The 25465-nt window shown below is 36.9% G+C and overlaps 1 protein-coding gene across 8 annotated transcripts in view; it reads right to left on the reverse strand.

The window, feature by feature from the left end:
• Positions 1-25465, reverse strand: part of BACH1 (BTB domain and CNC homolog 1) — a 60756-nt gene that overhangs the window by 28509 nt on the left and 6782 nt on the right. For 5 of the 8 annotated variants that reach the window (XM_043508867.1, XM_038394064.2, XM_043508876.1 and 2 more), the window contains 3 exons: positions 8514-8811; positions 5102-6487; positions 2481-2687 (listed from right to left, as the gene is read on the reverse strand). In XM_043508867.1, coding sequence (XP_043364802.1) covers positions 2481-2687; positions 5102-6487; positions 8514-8753 — 1833 coding nt within the window. In that variant the 5' untranslated portion in view covers positions 8754-8811. Of the gene's footprint in view, positions 1-2480; positions 2688-5101; positions 6488-8513; positions 8812-17546; positions 17709-22183; positions 24176-25465 lie in introns of those variants that run through there. The other 3 variants (XM_043508878.1, XM_043508880.1, XM_038394043.2) reach the window with 3 other exon arrangements.

Consider the following 25465-nt stretch of genomic DNA (forward strand, 5'->3'; position numbering starts at 1 on the left):
AATTACAAAATAAAATAAAAATGAAGTAAAAATGACAACCACACTAATGAAACACTAAAAAAGGCTAACTAAATTAGAAGAAAAGGCAATAAGCTTATCAATCGTGAAGCAGGCATGCTGACACTCCATCTCATGCAGAGGTAATTAAGAAGAAACTGAAGGTGGTTTGCCTGTACAGCCCTATATACCCTTGGTGAAAGGCATGACGACATGTTGGTGCACGTGCAGTCCGAATGAGTACTGCTACCAGAAATCTCTGATCAAGGCTAGGTGGGATTCACCAGCACCTGAAGGAGAGCACCCATATGGACGCTATTCAAAGAAACAAAACTGAAATATGAGGAAATGAAGACAAGTTGTACTCACATTGATTTTCTTGCTGCGAGAGCTTTAGGTCTCCTATGCTTAAACGCAATTATTGCATTAAATCAATATTGCCCTTTAAGACGAAAATATGTGGGCAACTGAAAAAAGACCAAACATCTGCTCTCAGTTCAGATTTTATAATATCTAGGTAAGAAATTTAGTAAAAGCACCCAATCGGTTTAATATATAGGTTAGTTTATATTTAATTGTTTCTTCTGCTTAAGGTATTTCAAGTAAATACAATGCTATTTTACAGAAACACCGTGTAATAGATATGTCCTTGAATATTTACAAAAGCAAACAACACTAGCTGCGTACGCTATTAGCTCTATATTGACTTGCAGTGACATTATGGCAAATATTCAGTGCCTGCTTTGCCAGACATATCTCAAGTATTTTATGAGTGGCTGCCTTTCCTAAATTATTCTAACATACACAGAACATGTAGGCCAAGTTCAGCATCTTTCTGAGATTTGGCTTGATTAACAGATCATTTAGGTTACAATGATCACCTCAAAACTTCTTTCCAGGTTTGGCTGCTATTAGCATTCCTCCCTCAGACATTTCAAAGTCCACACTCTGGATCCTCTCCTATCTCCCTTATATTTAATTGGGTAACAGGTCACCTGCCTAAGGTCAACCAGCTACAAAGGTGGGGATATTTCAGGCAAACATTGCCTGCTTATTGCAAATTAGTCTACATTAGGGCTTAATTTAAATATTTATATGAACATTAAAGTTACAATGGCCTTTTCCTTTTAGTCGATCTTTTTCAAGATATGGCAAGTGAAACTGAAAAATATCTATTACTTTTACAATTTGAAGTCAGAACTGAAGGGAAAAGAATAAGACTATCACCTTACACAGTTTTTTCCAAGTTGACAAGAGTAGAATGTTTATTTGTCCTGGGAAGGGAGCAGAGCAGCCATGCACTGATCTAATATTAGCCTCCTACATCAGTACTTCCCAATCTGGGACCATCAGACTACTACAATGGATTCATAGGAAACAAACACTGACTTGTCACTGCAACTTACTACTGTGGATAAGAAGCTGCTGACTGTTTTGAGACCCACCTTACCTCTCTCACTCCTCCAGTAAATACTGCTTACTACAAGGGAAGCTCATGTTTATGATGCACAAAACTCAAGAAGCATCTCTCTAGCCCAAGCTAAGTGTCGGCTCTCACACCACAAAGCTCAACTCACAGTATATGTCCAAGCTGTGTACTACTCAAGGTTGGGTTGTCAATTGACAGTGGAGCCTGGCCATGTGCCGTTAGCTGATCTTTATGGTGTGAGAGCAGTCCTCGCGGGGGGGGGGGGGGGGGGGAGGTAAACCTAGTTATAGTAAGGAGTATCACAACTTACAAACTATTCCATCCAAAAATTCTCAGCAACTTCATTACACAGACTGTGAATCACTGTTTCGGGAACTACCTACCTACATGGGAATACAAAATGTCCTTGTCTCTGGAGTCATGGGACAAAAGAAAGAAGATAAGTCATTCTGTAGTTTGATTTTTTAAATAAACATGCTTCTTCAAGGAAGCCTATAAATAGTTTCTACCCCTCCCAAAGAAACATTAAAATAGATTACAGAAAATATGGATTACAAATCCAAACAAAAAGAAAAGGAGTACTTGTGGCACCTTAGAGACTAACAAATTTATTTGAGCATAAATAAAGCTACAGCTCATGAAAGCTTACGCTCAAATAAATTTGTTAGTCTCTAAGGTGCCACAAGTACTCCTTTTCTTTTTGCGAATACAGACTAACACGGTTGCTACTCTAAATCCAAACAAAAGTTAAGTACTAACAAGGCTTTCGGTTTTGGTGCTACCCAGCTATATAGTGTCTATTTAGACCTGTAACTTTAAAGACAATATACCCTGTTTGGATCTATAGAGTGCCTAATATTTTATTTTATATAGCATCAGTATAGCAACATTAAATTTCTGTAGGAAAGTGCTGTATGTGAACAAAATTTTCAAAGTTGAGTGACTAACATTAGGCAGCTAAAAATCACACTTAACCCCAAGCTGTCTGACCCAAAAAAACAAAATCTAATTTGAGGGATGAGTCAGATCTCATTAAGGAATTTTCTATACATACCAGTTTTTCAATTTCAGATTCAAGATTCTGTATGCAGTCAAGTTTTCTCTTACGACAGCGCTGTGCAGCAATTCTATTTTTACTTCGTCTTCGGATATCATGGATACAATCCAGCTGTTCAGGAGTCAATTTGTGCATTTTCAGAAATGACTGAAAGTCATTTCTAGAAAGTGAAATGATCCTTTGTGAATTAAATGGCAGTTTTACCTAAAACATAAAATATAGTTTTGAACCAAGGAGGAAACTAATACAAGCAAAATTAAAATTAGCTAAACTGGACAGGTTTCTTGAAATTAATAAAACACTTACAAAAAGCAACTTCATTGGAAGAACATGAGCAGAACTAGAACACCAATATTAACCAGAGAGGCAAAAGCAATGTCATCACATTTTCACAGTCACATAGATAAAATCCTGGGATTTCAGGCAGATATCTTGATAGAATCCAGTAGATGTAATCCAAAAATTCTGCACATTTAATTTCAGGTTTTCCAGAAAAGAATATTAATGAAGAGTAAAATTTACTCCTGCGCAGTGGATCACAACATGTCAGGTACCAGTTAGTGCAATAATTCTCAACCTTTTTGGGTTCAGTACCCATTTGTAAATGTTTATGGCCTGTCACAACCCAGTAAATAGTCTGGGGGTCAAGGCCCTCGGGTGATTTCAGTCAGGTCCTGCCCCGCAATGGGTCCACAGTGGCATCTCCTACGCTGTGGGGTTAGCCAGGCTTGGCTCTCGGTGTTGCAACCTCCAGTGTTGCAGCACCGCTCAGGTTTGGCCACACCCACCTCACTGGACCAAATTGGAGTTATGCAGTTGCGACCTGGCTCATGGGGTTGCAGTGCCACTCACTCAAATTTGGCCGATTTAGACTCCCTGTCATCATGACTAGGCCAAATCTGAGTGCCCAGCCAGCCCTGTAGGACAGGAGCCATAGGAGCTACCATGCAACCCTTTGAAACATTTTGGCAACCCAATTTTGGGTCCCAAAATACAGGCTGAGAAATCCTGAGTTAAGACCTTCTAGAGGCATCCCCCAGCATAGTCTGAATTTCACCCTAAACCATTAGCAATATATAATATTGCATATATAGTTTACATCTACAAATGCGTATAAAATTGTTTCTAGTGTAAGGGTAACTGGTTGCAACTCCTGTATATAGGTTGCTTAACACTTTCCATTATTATACATAGAATTGAGCCTCCCCCGAACTATGCATGCTTGACCTCTGGGGACAGCAGCTGCCACAAATATGCACATGTACCAACATTATAAGGTCTGTCACCAATGCTTGGTTCATGTTGAAAGCCATCTTCATTTTTCAAATGCAATATTTATATTTTAAAGTAAGCTATTAAGAGAATATATGCAGACTTAAAAAATAAAAATGTCAAAAATAGTATCAGCTTACTTTCACCTAAAGAACCGAATGCAGGGAGGGAGTCTTTCAACAGGTTTCTACTACTACCACCAGAGACATCATTAACACTAAAGAAGCGGATGGAATGCTGCTCCAGACAATAATGCCATTTAACATTCCATGAATTTAAGGAATAGGCCAAATTCAGCACTGGAGTTAGCTAGTGTAGCTTCCCCCTTACTTTCAGTGCAAGTTGTGCACGGCTTATATTGGGAGGGCTGAATCTGTTCTTAAATCCTGAAAGGTAAAACACTTCTTTAGAGTTCTACATGACAGCATCATATTGTAACTTTAGCATTTCTAAAAATCATACAAATTTTCATTTTTCTACATAGTCTGTGGAAATTGATTACTTACGACATTCAGCTGAAGATAAAAGTTTACCATATGAACAAAAAAACAATGCATTGAGAGGAATGGGGAAAAAAAGAAAAGAAAAGAACAGGATAAACAGGAGTGCTTCACTTCCTCACAAAAACAAGCACTAAGCAATTTCTGCAGTTGAAGACAGATAATATATAACCAAAGCAGCAGAAACAAGCGCAATATAAAAGTAGTCTGGAATTATAGAGTACAGCTTGTCAAAAACAAGAATCCCTCCCCCCTTCTAAAAAAATATTTGCCGCCAGATTACAACAAAAATCCAAGACTTCAAAGTTTCCAGTGGAATGAAAATTCCAAAAAGTTTTTAATATGAAACATTTTGTTTTGGAATACTTAATCATTTTGACACTTATAGCATATTTTAAAATGTATTTAAGTCAAAACAATTCAATATCAAACAGCTGAAAAAGTCATTTCAATTTTTTCCCCATTGAAAATTTTGTCAAAACCAAACATGTTCAAGCAAAATATTCAATTTTAACTAAACTGTATATTTGATAGAAATTTTTTCCTTAGAAAATTATGCAATTAGCTCTATAACCGACATGTCTCCTCATCTTCCACATTTCCACACACTTCATAGACATTATGAATTTCAATAAACCTCCTTTAACGACCTAATTATTTAAAATTACTAGCTGTATTCCCAACAGATCTTTTGACTATTTTAGATGGAAAAATAAAATGGTACTTTCCCCCTAGAGTTTTGAAACCAAGCAAGAAAACTGTCTGGAACTAAGAGGGTCTAGAATTAGATTTCAGAACAGAACATACACATGTATGGAAACAAAAATATAGCCAGAATGTCCTCACCTCACATTCCTGTTCTCTTGCTGAACATGACTCACTGTCTCCCTCAGTGTCAGTTTCAGAGTCTTCTCCCAAACTTATCACGCAAGTATATGGACATTGTTCTTGTTGTGGTTCCTGGATATAATCTCCACTATTTATCTCTGGGCTGTTTGAACATACTTCAGTACCAAGATTACTTATAAATGGGCAGTTGACGGAGTTCAGAGTTGTAAAAGTTCTTTGAGAACAAGGTTCAGGGCTCTCACTGAGACTGATACCTAACCATGGGCACTCTGACTTTTTTCCTGAATATACTGGTTCCGAGCATTCTTTTGCTGTTGCAGGTGACAAACGCATTTGACAAGCTGTCTCTGTACTGTAAATATCACTCCAGAAGCCTTTTGCTAGGTGTTCAGCTACCTCTCTCTCCACACTGCTTCGGTCACTAGTTGATGTAATGCTTATGTCTTCTCTTGTGCACAAATCAGACTTCAAAAGCGAATCATCTTGATTTTCACTGACTGGTTTATCACTCCTAACTACAGTACCTGTCACAGTTTTTTCAGCTACAACTGTGTTTTGCATACTACTGAAATTCAAGTTGCTGTATTGCTCATATGCATTTAGAAAAGGTGCAGAATAAAGTTCATGAGGTGCAACAGAAGAATTTTGGGGAAGAGAAGCAACATCTGTTTTCTCCATAGGACATGAGATACTCTGAGACATAGATTCTCTCTTCAATTCCTCTTCTTTCTCCTCCTCTTCCATTTCTACCTGAGTCTCTTCACATTGTGAGACCAGCTGCACAGCTGTGCACTCCTGAGCTTTTTGTATGGCATCATTAAATGATTCACTCTGATGAATGGATGTAGCTGATGTTACCTGATCATCTTTAATACCGGAACCAATCTCTGCAGTATGGACTTTGTCACTCCCAAAAGCTTTCTGGAACTTCCTATATTTTGGGCATAGAGAAAACAAGCCAGAAACATTATCTTTTTCTACATATGCAGGATTGCATATTTGATTGGTATTATCTTGGAGATGAGGAGGTACTTTTGCATTTTCTTCACCTTTGCTGAGCTTTGAATTAGGAGTTGCAGTGTATTCAGTTTCCAACAATTCCTCCACTTCGTCATCTATTTCTAGGCCCTCATCATCCACAAGGGCAATGTTAACGTTTGCTTTCTCACAGCGTGAGGTACAACATTTCTTTCTAGGGCATTCCTGCAGGTCTGCTTTACTGTCCAAAAACTTGAATTTGAGAAACTGGAAGCAAGATTCTTCAATGTTATGTACTCCCAAAAATTTTGCACACTTGAATACTTCAGATACATTGTCTTTATTTAAAATAAGTTTGGCAGTATATGCAAACTGAAGCAAAGGAGCAAATCCTTTAAGCGTCACCTGTTTGGGTTTTTTTTTTGTTTGTTTTTTTGTTTTTTTTTTAAAAAAAGAAGAAAGAACAAACATGTTAGTATAGCCCATTTCTTGTTAGGCTGAAACTTGACACAAACCACAGTCCTAGCACTCTTATGTAAGAGGTCAGTATGAAACGGACTCAAATCTTCCCTGCCCAATGACATGGGAGCTACTTATCCTGGTCCTACAACTGTTTGCTGACAAAGATTTGGTGTTTGGTCTGCCTGGGCTTAAGACAGCAAATGGGGGCTCCTATCACACGAACATTCCCTGCTTGGTCACGTCAAACAGGAATTAATGAACAAACAGATCTGGTCCTGTGGGGAAATGGTGAGCAGAAATGAGGAGAGGAGAGAAGGTAGCTTTCCTTAAAAAGAAATTAACCAACAGTTATATCTAGCCAACCTCCCTCAAAAATCCATCTTTTGATAGGACAGGATTTTATTGTGACCCTTTTATAGCAGCGTTCTACTTCAGTGTTAAAGAAATTGATAAATTCCAATATATTACTATTCCTCAAAGATTAAAAGTATCACTGTTCACTGAAGAGCAGTAAACAGATGCAAAAGCAGGATTATATTTTCAGGTTTCCTTTCAAAACAGAAGGTACTACAGGATAATGTACTGGCAAAGTCACTATAATCCTGACATCTAATATACTCCTTTTTAAATGCAACCACCATTATTCATTCACAGTCTAATTCTGATTCTGATATCAGTAATAATAGTAATTTGGTCATAACTGGTTATTTACTCCTTTAGTATAGGGTACACCCTCCATCCCCAGTTCCTCCCATTAAAATGAAATTTGATTTCTGTCTGAACAGATAGCAAACTGACAAATTACTCTTAGTTTAAGGACTCTCTGGAATCAGGTTGATTTCTGAAAGCTCCACACCCTATTACTACAAGCCCTATTTCTGCTAGGGATCTGAATCATCTCACAGAGCAATACAATACTCACTAAATACCCCCCAAAAGAGTCCAAGAAGTTTCTTCTCTTCAGTTTTAATGCCAATCTCATACTCTTACTTCCATAAAGGTTTAGGGACAGATTCTGCCTCCTTCTACGACCCCTTCACGTTTAGTAGTAATTTATACCATGAACAGATTCACTGAAATCAAAGGAACTACTTGCAGAGTAAAGTACCACTCAACTTAAAGGTAGCGGACCCTGACAGCGAATAAAATCAGGTTCTATTATACTCTACAATGTGATTGGGATGACTATTTTAAAACAATCATAACGGTATGCTGCAGAGTGTTCCAAACACATGGTGATATAGATTTTAGAGGAATCCTGAAACATCTTGTGAAGTTTCTAACTATTTTGGAGCATGCTCTGAAGACAGTGTACAAGACAGTTTGTATGTGGCACTGTTTATAATCAGCACACTAATTTAGCTTCAAACACTTGTAAAACCACAAGGGGAAAGAGGATGTCAACCTTCTTATCTTCAAATCCCAAACATATATGCACTAGTGGCAAATAATTAAGTCTAACTAGTGACCTGATTTGTTGAGTGTTAAAGCACACTGCATATATGAACTGCAATGGTGAATAATATAATGTATTCCAATAATCCAAAGTATTCCCTTCTCACACACAAAGCACAGTGATATACAATATCTTCAGCAGCATTTGAAGACCACAGCAGCTTGGGGAACATGAGAATGTAACATCTGTGCTGCACAAAATATTTTTCAAACTGAAGCTACAATCCTGCAAGCAAGCAATATTAATTTCATTTACAGCTTTTTAAAGACATAATTTGATGTTAAATAGCTCATGTTCTCTCTCATTTGAAAGAACATCCTTACACTGAATGCCCGATAAATGACAATTCTGAAGCAGCAGTTTGTTCACCAACTAGTTTCCCAGTTCCTAAACCACTTAAGATTATTAGTAAGTTAAAGTTAACACCAGCCTATTGTATAGCGTAATTTAATGTAATGGTGTAGAAACATAAGTATGGTGATGTACAGAAGCATGTCAATTAGTGCCACTGACCTCTTCTGGTAAAGTGATGAGAAGATCAGTATCCAACTGTCCCACAATTCTTGAAAGAAGATAGCTGCTGCAAGCTGCAAGCACAGACCGATGAGCCCGAAATCGTTGATCTTCCACTAGAATAGTAACATCACAAAGAAAATCTTGCTTTCTCTGATCATTGAGACGGAGTAGAACATTGGTACTGTGTACTGAAGACTCGTATGCAAAAACCACACTATTCTTCTCGCTTAAAGGCATCGTGTATCAGAAGTGTTAGTGCTATTCTCAGTGGAAAGCATTCTTCTATTCTTCAAACCTGAAAAAGAAACGCGAAAATTTACAGAGTACATAGTATCTGACAGGAATTCAGCGATAAGAATGCTATGACTCATAAGATGGGACAATTTAAGTTATACATATTGCACCTTTAAAAAAAAAAATAAGGTCACTGTTTAAGTATCTAGATTCTAAGCTAAACAAAATGCAAACACAAGATAGTTTAGATACTCATTTTTAAGCAAGTTTCTAAATAGATTCTTTAGTAAGCTCATGTTTAATGATATGATTTTTCTACAAATAAATCCTGCTCCTACTACTCATGGAGGAAAAATACATTTGAAAACAGCACTTGAAAAATGAACACAATTGTTTTTGGAGATGCATGTTGATTAAAAGTGACAAATTTACCACAAAACTCTATGACATGAAATAAGTATCTGTATTTAAAGACCTTTTCCTGACTGCAGCACTACAGAAATTGAAAGAGGAATAAGCTATAGAGGCTCTAGATCAAAATTCATCAAGATACTACATAAGCTGTTTTTGTTTGTTTAAATGTGGGGTACACTCTAAGTCCTTCTATAAAGAGAAAACAAATTCAAAGAAATCCTACAACATGCTACTTAAATACAGCAATAATGACTCAATACCTCACGTGATCCCACAATAAAAAAAATGGAAATAAGATATGCAACATTTTGCAACTAGTTAGTTGGTTTGCATGGCTGCTTGGTGACCTATGTGGAACATGCTTGCATTTTCAGAGAGAAAGCGCCTGCATCATAAAGACACTAGAGACAAGCATCCTCACTGGCCGTCTCAAAAGTGGCACCTGGAAAAAAGTTGAACAGCCATGGAAATGGAGCGACTATTTGAAGCCCAGAGATGATCCCTTGGAAATCACAAAGCAGATTCACTTAAAAAAATTTGTATACATACATTATGATTACATATATGATGTCACTAAACATGACATTTTTCAACTTTTTTTCACATGGCCTTGGAAAATAACAACATTTTTCTTAAGGCTGTCAAGCGATTAAAAAAATCAATCACAATCGTGCGATTAAAAAATTAATTGTGATTAATCACACTGTTAAACAATAGAAAACCATTTATTTAAATATTTTTGGATGTTTTCTACATTTTCAAATATATTGTTTTCCATTAGAACACAGAATACGAAGTGTACAGTGGTCATTTTATATTTATTTTTTATTACAACCTAATACAAGTACTATAGTGCAATCTCTTTATAATGAAAGTTGAACTTACAAATGTAGAATTATGTACAAAAAAAAACTGCATTCAAAAATAAAAATGAAAAACTTTAGAACCTACAGATCCACTCAATCCTACTTCAGCCAATTGCTCAGACAGACAAGTTTGGTTACAATCTGCAAGAGATATGCTTCTCATGTCTTGTTTACATCACCTGAAAGTGTGAACAGGCTTTCGCATGACACTGTTGTAGTTGGCATTGCAAGATATTTACATCCCAGATGTGATAAAGATTCATATGTCCCTTCCTGCTTCAACTACTATTCCAGAAGATCTGTCCATGCTGATGACGGGTTCTGCTTGATAACGATCCAAAGCAGAGCGGAGCGATGCATATTCATTTTCATCATCTGAGTCAGATGCCACCAGCAGAAAGCTGATTTTTCTTTTTTGGTGATTCAGGTTCTGTAGTTTCCATATTGGAGCGTTGCTCTTTTAAGACATCTGAAAGCATTCTCCACACCTTGTCCCTCTCAGATTTTGGAAGGCACTTCAGATTCTTAAACCTTGGGTCGAGTGCTGTATCTAGCCTTAGAAACTTCACTTTGGTACTTCTTTGCATTTTGTCAAATCTGCGTGAAAGTGTTCTTTAAATGAGCACGTACTGGGTGATCATCCGAGACTGCTATAACATGAAATACATGGCAGAATGTGGGTAAAACAGAACAGGAGACATACAATTCTCCCACAAGGAGTTCAAATGCTTTTTAAAAAAAAAAAAAAAAAAGTATCAACATGGAAGCATGTCCTCTGGAATGGTGGCCGAAGCATGAAGGGGCATATGAATGTTTAGCATATTGGCACCTAAATACCTGCAACACTGGCTACAAAAATGCCATGCAAATGCCTGTTCTTACTTTCAGGTGACATTGTGAAGAAGCAGTCAGCAGTATCTCCTGTAAATCTAAACAAACTTGTCTTAGCGATTGGCTGAACAAGAAGTAGGACTGAGTGGACTTGTAGGCTCTAACATTTTACATTGTTTTGTTTCTGAGTGCAGTTATGTAAAACAAACAAAAAACCCCTACATTTGTAAGTTACACTCATGATAAAAAGAGATTGCACTATAGTACTTGTATGAGGTAAACTGAAATAGTATTTCTTTTGTTTATCATTTGTACAGTGCAAATATTTTTAATAAAAAATAAAAATATAAATGAGCACTGTACACTTTGTATTCTGTGTTGTAATAGAAATCAATATATTTGAATATGTAGAAAAACAACCAAAAATATTTAACAAATTTAAATGGTATTCTATTGTTTAACAGTGCAATCAATCAAGAATAATTTTTTAAAATCGCAGTTAATTTTTTTTTAGTTGATTACGCGAGTTAACTGTGATTAATAGGCAGCCCTAATTTTTATTCAATTGTTCAAAATGCCTAACGTTAAAAGAGCATTCTTTTTAAGTCAACTGGCAAAATTCATCCCTAACTTCATATGCTGCTATGGAGTAATACCAGAAATACACGTTGCTTAGTATTTGATCTATATGGTGGTTTGAGGGGATACCCAGCAATAGTGGCAATGGTAAGAGGTGTTTGTTTTTATAATCTTGGGGGTTGGTATACGGACAGTTCATTTACTTGTAATTTTGTCATTGCATTGGCAAGGTTTGTAAGATACCTAGAGATTGAAATAAGTCTTTAAACCTGACATGGCAAGCTGTGCACTGTAATGACTATTCCTCTGTCTAAAAAAGATAGACCCAGTTCCCTCTACAACTAATCCATCTACCAAACCAATCAAGGTAACTAACTTTCCTTTCCACTTCCCAGCTAATCTCTCTACTTCTGTCCTTTCCTTCACACTTTATTTATTTTCCCCCTTCTCTTCCCACCTCAGTTTGTTTGCATGTCTTTTTTTATTCCACACCTATTTAACACTGCTGTCTCATTTCTCCACACTGCGTGATCACTCTCTCTTCCTCTAATTTGCCTGTCTCATTATTGGATGAGACAAGGTTCTGTACAATAAAAACAGCACATCTCTCAATATGCACAAGTTCATATGTTGCAACATGCAGTTTCATCAAACCAAAAAACACCAACACATTCTTTCATTACCCATTGTTATATTGATGTCACCTGACATTATTTAGTAGAAGTATCACCCCTCCATCCCTGATGGGAAGGAAGAGGAGCGAACTATAAGAGTAAGAGAATGATAGTTTCCAAAATATGGCCTTGATGCCAAAATTTGTTTAGACTGACATGACTGATAATGTTAGTATTCCCACTGGGCTGTGAGAGAGATTCTGGGTTGGTGGAAAAGCTTCAGATTATCAGTAAATCACTATTTAAGAGAATACATGAATACATGATTTAAAACACAACTTTAAAACTCATAGAACAGCTCATGCACTCCATTTTCCTACAGATATTCCTAAATTCTCAGGAGAGAGCATGTGTGGAGAAGAGGAGAGTACCCAAGGAAAACAAAGACAGCAGACATCCTAGCCTCTCCGCCCTTGTTATCTGCTCTCTTTCAGCATCTAGCACAGACCAAGTTCACTCACATTCTCCAGTCCTATCTCTATGCTATATTTGTACATCCCCACCTTCTTTAGAGACAGACTCCTGATGGAACACAGATGGTCATGGTTGAACAAAAGTTGTAAAGGCAAGTTGGTTGATGCCAGGCTGCCCAGTTTTTTGTAGACCATGACAATCTGTATTCAGCAAGTGTCAGCTAACCGCAATTAAAAGATGCTGGAGCCAGAGTACGTCACATTTAGCTGACAAGGCTGAACACAATTTGTCCAGACAGCTGCATTATGGGCAAGAGTGTCAGTTAAATCTAATCTTGAAAACTGTGTTCAAACACATCTGAATATTATAATGTACACAATGTCATTTAACTGTGGTAGAAATCCCTGCATTCAATCTACCCTGCAGCTTACAATGTTGGTTGCACTGCTGCTAGAGAATTTTCTTACTGCAGATACACCCGTAAAGTTAAGATACTTTAATCTACCTTCATAGCCTAATGTCAGCCAGAGTTATATTTTTCCACTGGGGGATCCTATAATAAGTCTGTATGGTTTTGACAACACTAGGGGTTTTGTTTTGGGGGGGGGGGGTTTGGGTTAGGAAGGCGGTAATAGTACTAATACTGGTAAAAACACCACAACCCAATCTGTTAGCACTCAGTACAATGTTAGTGTTATAGTGGGAGATTCTCCATTCTCATACCCCAAAAACTAATCCAGACAACCTATTAATGAAAAATACAGAAGTTATGCTCGCTATTTTTAAACATTCACCAACATCAGTGAGGTATCAATGACACCAATAACTAGAACCAGAAACTTCCCTGCACTACACTTAACATTAAAGGAAAAGCCACAAGTCCCTTTAAAACAAGTCCCCATAAAATTGGATCTTGAGAACACAAGAACAGCCATACAGGGTCAGACCAAAGGTTCATCTATCCTAGTATCCTGTCTTCCGACAGTGGCCAATGCCAGGTACTTCACAGAGAATGAAAGAACAGGTAATCAAGTGATCCATTCCCTGTCGCCCATTCCCAGCTCCTGGCAAACAGAGGCTAGGGACACCATCCCTCCGATCCTGGCTAATAGCCATTGAGGGACCTATCCTCCATGAACTTATTGAGGTTTTGTAGAAGCAAACAGATTCTGAAGAAAAGGAGGTAAAGTTGAGCACAGCATCCAGAATAGTTGGCTGGATATTTTTTCCACAGCTGGAAGGGTATATCACACTGCCCCCATTTAGACAGTGAAGTTACTCACTGAGGTAAATGGGGTAGGATGAGGGACAGATTTATATTCTCGATGCTGATGTTGTTTGGCTGGAAGCAATCTTCTGCAGGGCTGATTTTACAGCTATGTAGCCTATTATTTTACATCGTGAAGACCAACTTTGTGACACCAACCCTGCCGTGACAAAGAAAGTGAGGACTTTTAATAATACAGCAGAGCCTCAGAGTTACGAGCACTAGAGTTACGAACTCACTAGCCAACCACACACCTTATTTGGAACTGGAAGTACGCAATCAGCCAACAGCAGAGACACCCCTCCCCCAAAAAGCAAACACAGTACAGCACTGTGTTAAACGTAAACTACTAACAAAATAAAGGGAAAGTTTAAAAAAAAAAGATTTGATGAGGTAAGAAAATTGTTTCTGTGCTTGTTTCATTTAAACTAAGATCGTTACGCATTTTTCTTCTGATTAGTAAAGTTTCAAAGTTGTATAAAGCCAATGCTCAGTTGTAAACTTTTGGAAGAACCACCATAATATTTTGTTCAGAGTTATGAACATTTCAGAGATACGAACAACTTCCATTCCTGAGGTGTTCCTGAGGTTCTACTATACATCAACTGGGAAAAACAGCAAGAACTGAATAAAAACAAAAACAGTAGAAGTTTTCATGTCAGGTTTTCCATGAATATACAACCACGGCATGGCTGTAAAGCCTAAGCAGTCTTTTTTTTTTTTAAATATGAGAAAGACCTCAAACTAACATAATTTGAGATTTTAAAAACACACACATTATTTCAGATAACCAAAAACATGTAAATTAACTACTAATTATATGCAACAGTTTGCATAGGAATTGTTAAATACATAGGGACCCTTGTTTCCAGTTTTTATTTTATTTTTTCCCAGTAATTTATCAGTGTTACCACCACAACAAAAACAGGTGAAAATAAGTGCAAAAATTATTAATTTTTCTGGGTAAATATAGATGTTTATTTTGGTGGATGGAAATACAGGGGAAAAAGTATTCAGTAGATTACTGCGCTGAATTCCATTCATCAGTGTGGTTTGCTGCAGAACTAAAACAGAACTCAAAACACAATGCCACCTCTGAGTTAAAGAAAACAATACATCTCTAATCCCCAAATAAAACTTTTCATTTTAATAACCAGCTTACTGTTATAGACTTGGAACTATTAGCCTATAAATATTTACATTTAATAACTGGGCGACACCATTTGCAGCGCATACCCTCAACTTCATCCTTTTCTCCTGTTTTTGTTTTTTTTTTTAAACTTTCGAATACTTTGTGTTCTGAAACATATTCTGATACAGATTTCCATTTTCTTTCCATTTTAGTCTGTCAAATCTTTAAACAGCATCTGCCAACAGCCTGAAATGCATACGTGGTCAGCGTGAGATTCATCAGTATGTTCAGATGCGCACACACTTTGGCGATTGCGTGCATGCCTGTTTATTGTATGCATCTTCTAGACTAATACATAGCCTTACTTCAACAGGCAGCTTTTCATATACACACAGATTAATGTATCATCATAATACATAGTATCTCATGTAATGTATTTTCCAAATAAAACTAGTTATTTTTTATATATTTGAATGATACAAACATAAGGTAAAAATTAGAAAAAACTCAATACTTTTTGTAAAATCCAGGAATTTTTCAGTAAAAATTGGTTTAAACTGAAAATGAAGGGGCTTAGAAATATATAATTTAATTAATGCAATGTAATTTAAGTTAATCATTAAATTCCATTCTATCTGAAGAGTCATACCACACAAAAATGTATACAGCATTAAGTGTGAAAAGCAAATAAAGCAAGTAAATTAGGAGTCCAGTTAAAATATCCCTTCCTTCATACGAGAGAGGACCAAAAAGCCTATTATGCATACGCAGAAAAGGATAGTCTCCACCCAATGACTAAAATACATACGAGATGTTTCAAACCTCTCCCCACTTACATGTTTAAAGTCAGCAGTGAGCTGCCAGCACTGCTTCTATCACAATGTTTAAGTTTGGTTCCTTCAGTTCATGTTAGTTTGTTTAAACAATTCAGGTGCCTTCAAATCAAAGTTTTAAATCAGCACTTTTAATCTAACTAATTTTTTAATTTGCTACTGACAAGCTATTCCTTTAAAGAACTCAAAATAAAATAAGTTCTTATTTTCATTTTTAAAATTCCTTTTAAGCATGAAATCCAGATTTTGAAATGTTTTAGATGCATAAAATACAGGAGACTGCACCTAGTATTTCAAAGTTTTCAGGAAAGGACAGTTTCATTTCTTTTAAAATTGCTGTAGTTAGTGAAATGCTTCCTCATCAAGTCTAAATAATGGCATATAAGAAACAAAAGGAAAAAAAGCACAACAAATGCTCATGGGAAAAAAAAACTGTGTCAAAATACAATATACAGATAAAAGCATAGTTTAGAGAAGTAAAGACAAAGGTCAAAAGGATAGGTATCTTATTGTGTGTTTTTTTTAACTGAGAAATTAGGATGCTTCCCTCAGCACAGGCTTTAAATATCTGTCTAATAAATCGTCTATTCTTCTCTAATGTTGGGGCTCAAACACATGATTAGAGACCATATAGCCGTACTACCATGTCCTCGTGTCTGCACATGCACCTGCAGACCCACCATATTCTTTGTCATATGCTAGACCCAAAGATGGCAGTTTTCAGAAGAGATGTTAGGATTATATCTTGGTTTAGTAGCCAAGGATATTTAAGAATTGCCCTTCCCTGAAAAGGGATCATCTGGGGAACATAACCAGCTCCACAGTAGACGTTTAAAAGGTAATGAGTTAGCAGGCATTAGTGCACATCTGAGCTGCTAGGTTTAGTCTTCTTTAGGGAAAACAAAGCAAACCTTTTTTTAATTTTGATGTTTATGGTGTATCTGTCTCTTAAGAGAAGTATATAGGGCTATTAAGTTTTTCTATTTTGTGACAGTCTTAGACATGTCCCCCCAACAATCCATAAATGAGCAAGCAAAGCATAAACAGCAGCCAAAAAGAATGGTCAGTGCTGACAGTTTATTTCATTATTTCAAAAGTGAACTTTCAAAGTCCAAATCACATCGCCCCTTCAAAGAATAAAAAGCTAGCAGCTTATTTTAAAACTAATACTTGAGTAAGAAAGACTAGAAATTAGGCAGCTGATAACTTGTAAGAGAACCTCAAATATCAGCATATTATTGTAAAATTAACATGTAGTCAATTAAAATAATTTATACCAGATTAAGTGGCCAAATGCACCAGATAAGAAGAAACAGAGTATGCAGGCTATTCCCTTGAGACACTTTTACAGTTAGGTCAGCAAAAAATTTCCCTGTGAGATAAACATGTCCTTCCCCTCCACCCAAATAAAAATAAAAAGAAACAGATACAGTGTGATAACTCACTACTAAATTAATATGAAACTTCCATTATGTCCCAGCTATAAAATGAAACACTGTCTTCAGTGCTATAACAGTGTCAAAGGCCCTTAGGCCAGAAATTTTATACAACTTTAAAATTGTACATTCTTTTGGGAAATATGATCCTATGTACATACTTTATTTCATCTCCCCAGCATATTTTGATACTCCACTACAAGGGATATTTTTGGTTCCTTTAAGTGCAATTCTACTCTGAAAAGTGAGAAAATATTAATCTGAGGTCCATGTTTTCTTTCAGGGATTTCCAGATCAAAATATTTAGCTTGCAAGTAAAAACAGTTTTCCGTCTCAACCACCAGCCTTACAAGATTATCTCGCGTTCTCAAAGTCCAGCTTGGTTGTTTCTTTCTTGTTCATCACCACCAGCATAAAGATTCTGCAGAGCAAATTAGATCTCAGTGACATCTGTGCAATCCCAATGCTTTCAGTGGATCTGTACAAGTGTAACTTGAACCGAGTAAATCTCTCTATAAGGATACACAAGAATGCACACTATTTTAACAGTGTTGGCACTGTACTGCTAACATAAGTAATTTCTCTTTCTAAAGTAAACAGATATTGCCAAATACACACAATGAAAAGATCTGAGTAAGAAGGTGGGTTTAAAAAAACAAAACAAAAAAACAACACAACAACCACCACCTCTAGTCACTTTTCAGGGTAGAAAAAGCTTATGATCTGTAGAAGTGTGTGTTTCTGGTGTTCTTATCAAAACAAATAATTCATCAATTTAAAGTTTTACGCGTCTGTGTTGTTATAATTATATTACATTGGAATACTTTAAATAAAGTTACATTTTAAGATCAGAAGTTACAGGTCTCTGGAATTCTTGTAAAAATAAATAAATAAATAAATAAATAAAATCACTGGAGTCCTAGACCAAGTCTACATTAGAAGTTCTTTGCCAATACAGCTCCTAATGTAGACACAGTGCACCAGCAAAAATGAACTTTTGCAGATATAGCTTATTCTAGCCACTCCTCCCCACCCAGGCCCACCAAGCAAAATAAATTAAAGTGGCAAACATATTTTTGACCCTCCTAGGCACTGGTAGGTTTGTCTCACATGCAGAGCAATATTAAATACCAAAAAAACCCTTTACATTCCATGGCCAATTCCTTGATGAATGGAAGACGAAAGTGTTCCCCAAAACAGATTAAAAGCATGTGTACATTCATCAGGATAAGCCAAAAAAAAAAAAAATTACACACTACACCCCCTTAAAAATCTCCCAGATTTTGAAAAAAGGTGGGTAACAAGTGAGAGTTCAGCAACATCTCACAGTACCCAAGTAACTTCCTTTTCTTTAAAGCTATTGTGTGATTGTTTCTTATTCTTGAATGGGTTTTATTTATTTGCTTTTTTAACAGAAATGTGTCAGCACTGTGAAAGACAACAATAGTAGTGCATTGATTATATATGGGACGGACACATACACACAGCTAGGGAACAGACTCCGCAACACATTCAACCTAAATACAGATTTAATGGGGAAATAAGGTTTTATAAATGTAGAGAAAGATGACCGTATGGCTGCTGCAAGACTCCTGTACTAAAATAGATTTAAGGCTAGCAGTTGTACTGTATACAAGAATGGATTGAGTGCTGTAAGGATATGCAAGTCGCAGGCCCGCCAAGTTATAATTATGAGAAATCATACCATCACGGAGACGTGGCTCTTCTGGTCATAGTTATGCCTCTCTAATTTTTATATATATAAATAAAATATAAAAAACTTGGGTAGACTTCCTGAGGGGCCTTGTCTATTCCATATAAAAACATAAGGACCTTTTGTCATTGAATTTATGGATAAAGGTCTCTTGGGATGTGGACATGAGTGAAGGGAAAAATGTTGCCATGACTGACTCATTTAAAGTTCATCACCACCTTCGTAATTCATATATTACATTGATTGCACCACTTTATACCTGCAGAAATTGGCACAAGCCTTAAGTTGAACACTCAGGGGTATCATTAGAACTAAGAAAAGAAACGTCCAAGTAAGTAACTTGGGCTCAAAAGATATGATGTGGTTCAAAAGGAGCTTTCATCAGCACCACATTAACATCCTGTGCCAAAGAAGATGTAAATTTTATGGTGAAGGGAAATACATCCATCTGAACCTGACAAGAAGGTTCAGAAAAACTACCTTACCACATTCATTATAGGGCAAGATAACTAGTAAATGAGTATAAAGCAAGTTAGTTTCAAAGCAAGCCTCAAACAAATACAAGAGTCCAGCAGTATTCTGTATGAGGTATTTTAAAGGATCTGTGTCAGTCTTTTCATAGCAAAAAAATCCTTTCTACATCAAGTCTTCCTAGCAGAGCCACTCAAGAAATCAGAACTTGAGACACCGTGATTCAGTTTTCTCATGAATCAGAGAATTATATTGGATTAGAATAGAAAAGGTGGCGTTGTAGTGATATGATCAGACTCATTCTGATCAACTTTTTAAAAAAACAAAAGAACCTGAGCCTTGCATACTCTACAACGGCTGAATTTAGTATTAAATCAATTTCTCAGTAAAGAGTTGTGCCTCAGAAAAAAACTTTCTAGCCCTTATGGCAGCAAAGAAAGCCCTGAAATTGTTAGCACGTACTGAACTGGTACAATACTAGAGTATACAGACAACCTGAAACACAACAGGCAAGAGGTCTGAATGATGCATGTAACTCAATTACGTAAGTTTGAAACCTAAAAAAAAAAAAGACAGTTTAAATGTCACTGCTGTTCACTATTTCATAGCTGGACATTTTAATAGAAACATCCAACAAGTGTGCTTACCCCACAATCCTTAACTGCCTCCCACACCTCCAAACTGCCCTCTATTCAACTGCCAGCACCTCCACCTTCTCCATTTGTGTTGTCCATATAAAAAAAGCTTTGACACAAATATCGGAAGTGCAGAGAAATCATAAGTTCAATTTCATATACTACCATAATAGACATGAAAGACTATGGGTTGAGTTATTTCGTTTACTTAAATATTAAAAACCTACTTTTTACAGTTTAAATGAAGCAGCTGCAGAATTTCCCATGTACTCGCCAGTCTTTCAGAACACTGGAATCTTGCCATAGAATTTAGGTCTAGGTTGCCAAGCAGTCTGAGACCTTAGCTCAGTGGTTCTCAAACTTTTGTACTGGCGAACTTTGTACAAACTTTTGTACAAACTTTCACATAGCAAGCCTCTAGTGTGACCCCCCCCTTATAAATTAAAAACACTTCTATATATTTAACACCATTATAAATGCTGGAGGCAAAGCGGGGTTTGGGGTGAAGGCTGACACACCCTCCCACGTAATAACCTTACGACGCCCGGGGGAGTCCCAACCCCCAGTTTGAGAACCCCTACCTTAGATAATACCAACTCCAACAGACTACATTTGTCTTTACTAGTATAGAATTAGTATGACACCTGTAGACATTTCATCAACTTTCCCAGCTCTAACCAGGAACTAGCAAGGAAAGCACATTAAAGCTTCCTTCACAATGTATGGAGAAGGCTCAAATTGCCAGAACAATTTTTCTTGGCACCAAGAGCAGCTTCTTGTTTAACGAAATGGTAAACAAATACACTTCTGAGGTCCCCAAATGGAGGAAGATCTGATCCACCATTCTCAGACTCAGGTATCAGTTACAGGTGTGTTTTTCACCAGTCAGCTAACTCTGTATGCATGTTTTCCTTTACTTCTAAATCTAGGGCCATCAGGCATTTCCCCCATAAGACAAGCTCCACTCTCCCACCTGCAGAATTTTGCAACACAGCAAGCATGAGACTGTTTCTTCACAATTTGTGTAGAACATGGTGACAATTATCCATTTCAATTAGTACCACATTTGGGATATTAATCTTTTGTGATAAGCAGGATAAGTCTCACCTTCTGAACATTATGTGCAGTTAACCTCTTCAGGAACTCTGCATGAACTGCATAACCAAGACAGAGTGTTACTGCCATCTGATCTGATTTAGAGGTCTTGAAGCAGTTTAAGTTGTCCACTGTGCCACAAAGACAGTGAAGCTGTCATTTATCACTTGGATAGACAGAGTGTGGGACTTGTAGCCATTAGTAGCTGCGAATACAGACAAAGGTGGTCTGCATCACTCTGCATGTAGTGTGCGTATCTTAACAAAGTTTTAAGTTCTTAAATAGTTAAAAGGACAATGTGGTCTCAGATAGGGCACTAGATCGGGAGACAAGAAATCTGGGTTCCACTCTTGACTCGGACATGAGTTGCTATTCAACCTTAAGAAAGTCACTGTACCTCCCTCAATTTCCTCATCTGCAAAATAGGAATAATACTTAGACTTATTTTTTTTTAAAAAAAGCTTTGAAATCTATAGATGAAAAGAACTAAAGGTATTTACTACTGTTAAGAGAGCCAGTGTGGCCACTCGGCAGTTCTGCAAGAAGTTAGCAGTAGATTTTAAACAACAGTTTATATATATGCCCCTTCCCCCAACTCTCTCTCCTTTTATGGATACAGAGTTATGTTTCAGATGAATGCTTGCAGTAGTTAAGAGTTGCTGATTCATTAGGTTATGCTGACAAGGCATGAACAAGCATTCTATCTGTTTTTGTTCATCTTTACTTTGAAAACATTTTTAAAGGAACCAGGATGATTTTTAAAGAAAAAAATTAAGATAGTATTAATTTTCTTTATTTCCCAACATAAAGCAAAAGAAGCAGTTATGTCACTCAAATTAAGAACAAAACTGTATTCTTTAAGTCACTAGTCAAAGCATCTGGCACAATACTAACATTGTACTTTAATTATAATTAAGAGCTTATTAGGTCATCTAGTATGTCCCTATGCCGACCCAGGATTCTTATCACAGTATTATTTTGAGCTTTGCTGAACCCAAATTAAATAGTCAGGGGCCAGCAAAATCATTTTTTTGTCTTAAAAAAATCCATGAGATTTTGAACACAGACTTCCAATTGTTTTGATTTGCCTTCTGTTTTGTTTTGTTTTTTTAAACTTTTAGGGTTCACCTTATCCAGGTTTTCTTGGAAGTTATGTGAGCTAAGAGTGTACCGTTTAAAAAAAATGAAAGTCACGATTCCCATGCAGTGGTAAGACTCTGGAAGCTGGAGCTTTAAGAAAAAAAACACTAAAATCAGGTAAGTTTTCAGCAATGAATAATGCAGTTCATATATTTCCCCAAAGAAGCTACACTAAAGTAGAATATTCTAAACCTAGATACTGTTTCCATTACTCAACCTAATTCTTCCTTATCTTAGAGCGTGTTTGATTCATTACCCAACATTCACTGTTTGGGTCAGGGTCAGTAATAGCCTTATTAAAAACTTTTCTGGGTAGTAGTTTCAATTTTAAACATTTTTAAGGTTAGGCATGGGATTTAGAAGTCCCCACTCCTATCTTCCATCCATCACAAAAACTGTCACCCCAATAGCATTCAAAAGTAATTCTTGTGAAAAACAGTGCAATTATAGAGATACCTATTGTGGGCATAGCCCACATTTCAAGAAGAACTTAAAAGCACTGTGACAGTTTGACTTTCTAAAAGAGAATTGGAATGGACCACAATAAGTCAATTTAGGGTAAGAGTGAAATTGTTGTAACATGACTTATGAAGCAGGTCACATGGTTATATGGTTGGGTCTTCTAAACCTCTACCCATCTTCAGACACCATTACTTTACACTCACAAAGTGTTGTCTCACATTTGAGACAAGTTCCAAGATAAAAATTCACATTTATGAACACTACCAGGGTTAGAGAAAAGAAATATTCTTAAATAGTGAACTAGAAAATGTGTGTAAAAATTTAATATAGAGTTTACTGTCAGCTCCTGCTTTATTTAAAAGGTAAAATCCTTCACTTTTCCCCTAATGACTTAGAAGCTATGCATACTCATTCCCTCCTAAAAATGTGAATTGTTTCATATATTTTAGATTTAAATCGTTTCATTTCTTAATTCTTTAAGATTTTTTAAAATGACATACAATGGCTTTAAACACAGCCCTAAGGATTTTGGTAGTTAATTAGTACTGGGGAAGCTGCTTGAGTACATACACAGGTGTATAAAACACATATAATAAAACAGAACTAACTGTGCAGAATTCTTATATATTGCTTACTAATCTGAGAAAAAGCCAAGAATCATCCTGAAGGATTTAACAGAAGCAGTTACATTCAAGAAACAATTTGAAAATATTTGATCAAAAAATCTAACCGTGCCCAGCTGAAAAAGCTTTTCAAATAAACATTTGCAAAACTGAAATAAGTTTTCAGAAAGTAGACTGAATAAAAAGTTTAAAAAGTAAAATTTCAAAGATTTCACCTCAGTGAGGACAGAGGCATAAATAAATTTGACTAGAATGTGCATGACATAGGGAAGGGAAGATAGTCTCGTGGTTAGGCACAGGACAGCTACTCTGAAGACCTGGCTTCAATTTGCAGCTTAGTCACCAAGACTCCATGTGCGACCTCAGGCTCTCTGTACCTCAGTCTCCACATAGAAAATATGGATGAAACTTTCCTACCTCATACGAGGGCCGAGTGGAAAAGAATGTTTGAAAAGCTCTCAGATATTGTGACCTATGTACCTAACATAGGTAAATACACAGAAATATGGATATACCATCAAAGATCTGCTCATAAAGAAACGACCCCAAGGAAAAGGAAATCAGGTCTGGTTTTCAATTGTGTTGTCTTAACATGACTGAAAAGATCTCAGTACTCAACAAGATGCCGACTAACATACGAAGACATGTTAGCACGCCACGTGATAGCCTAAGCTTCCCCTAGGGTATAACTTGAATAATCTCTATGAAGACATCTGTGCTCAAGTTACTCATGGCAAGTTAGGTGTGTATTCCCTAGCAAGAGGGGTATTGTTAACTCATGTCAGCTAACATGCAGTAACTGACACAAAGTAAGGAATACTTGTGGCACCTTAGAGGCTAATACATTTATTTGAGCATAAGCTTTCGTGAGTTACAGCTCACTTCATCGGATGCAACTGTAGCTCACGAAAGCTTATGCGCAAATAAATTTATTAATCTCTGTCAAGGTTCCTTCCCCACTCTGAACTCTAGGGTACAGATGTGGGGTCCTGCATGAAAACCTCCTAAGCTTACTTTTACCAGCTTAAGTTAAAACTTCCAAGGTACAAACTATTTTACCCTTTGCCCTTGGACTTCCACTGCCACCACCAAACGTCCGAGTTTATTTTTTGAGAAAGAGTTGTTTGGAAACGTCTTTTCCCCCAAAATCCTCACCAAAACTTGGCGCCCCACTGCCTGGGGAAGGCTTGATAAAAATCCTCACCAATTTGCATAGGTGACCACAGACCCAAAACCTTGGATCTTAAGAACAATGAAAAAAAGCATTCAATTGCTTACAAGAAGAATTTTAGTATAAGAAAAGGTAAAAAAGAATCACCTCTGTAAAACTGGATGATAAATCCCTTACAGGGTAATTAAATTCAAAACAGAGAATCCCTCTAGGCAAAACCTTATGTTACAAAAAGACACAAAGACAGGAATATCCATTCTATTCAGCACAGTCTAATTTCTCAGTCATTTAAAGAAATCATGATCTAACGCGTATCTAGCTGGATTACTTACTAAGATCTAAGACTCTGTTCCTTTTCTGCCCCCGGCAAAAGCATCACACACACAGACCCTTTGTTTCTCCCTCCCTCCAGCTTTGAAAGTATCTTGTCTCCTCATTGGTCATTGTGGTCAGGTGCCAGCGAGGTTAGCTTCTTAACCCTTTACAGGTGAAAGGATTTTCCCTCTGGCCAGGAGGGATTTTAAAGGTGTTTACCCTTTCCTTTATATTTATGACATGCCCCCCAAATCACAGATAGGGTGAAATACTGGCTGGGATTTCTTCCTGGAGCTCTAGGAAAAAACAGAGTTAATAAGACACATGCACCTCTAAGTATACTACCAAGTATATAAAGACTAACAATTATTTTCCACATCTCAAGGACGATTTTAACCAGTTGATTCTGGGAAACTTTCACAGGAGAGTCCATCAGCCTCTTTGTTAGAAGCTCCTGAGATGTGTTGGACGTCGAAGTCAAAATCTTGGAGAGCTAAACTCCACCAAATAAGTTTTTTGTTATTTTCCATGGCGGTATGAAGCCACTGTAGCGCAGCATGGTCGGTTTGCAGGTTAAAACGCGTCCTCAAACATATGGGCGTAGCTTTTCCAGAGCGTAGACAATGGCATAATATTCTTTTTC

This window comes from Dermochelys coriacea, chromosome 1 (assembly GCF_009764565.3).
Source record: "Dermochelys coriacea isolate rDerCor1 chromosome 1, rDerCor1.pri.v4, whole genome shotgun sequence".
Classification (NCBI taxonomy): domain Eukaryota; kingdom Metazoa; phylum Chordata; order Testudines; family Dermochelyidae; genus Dermochelys; species Dermochelys coriacea.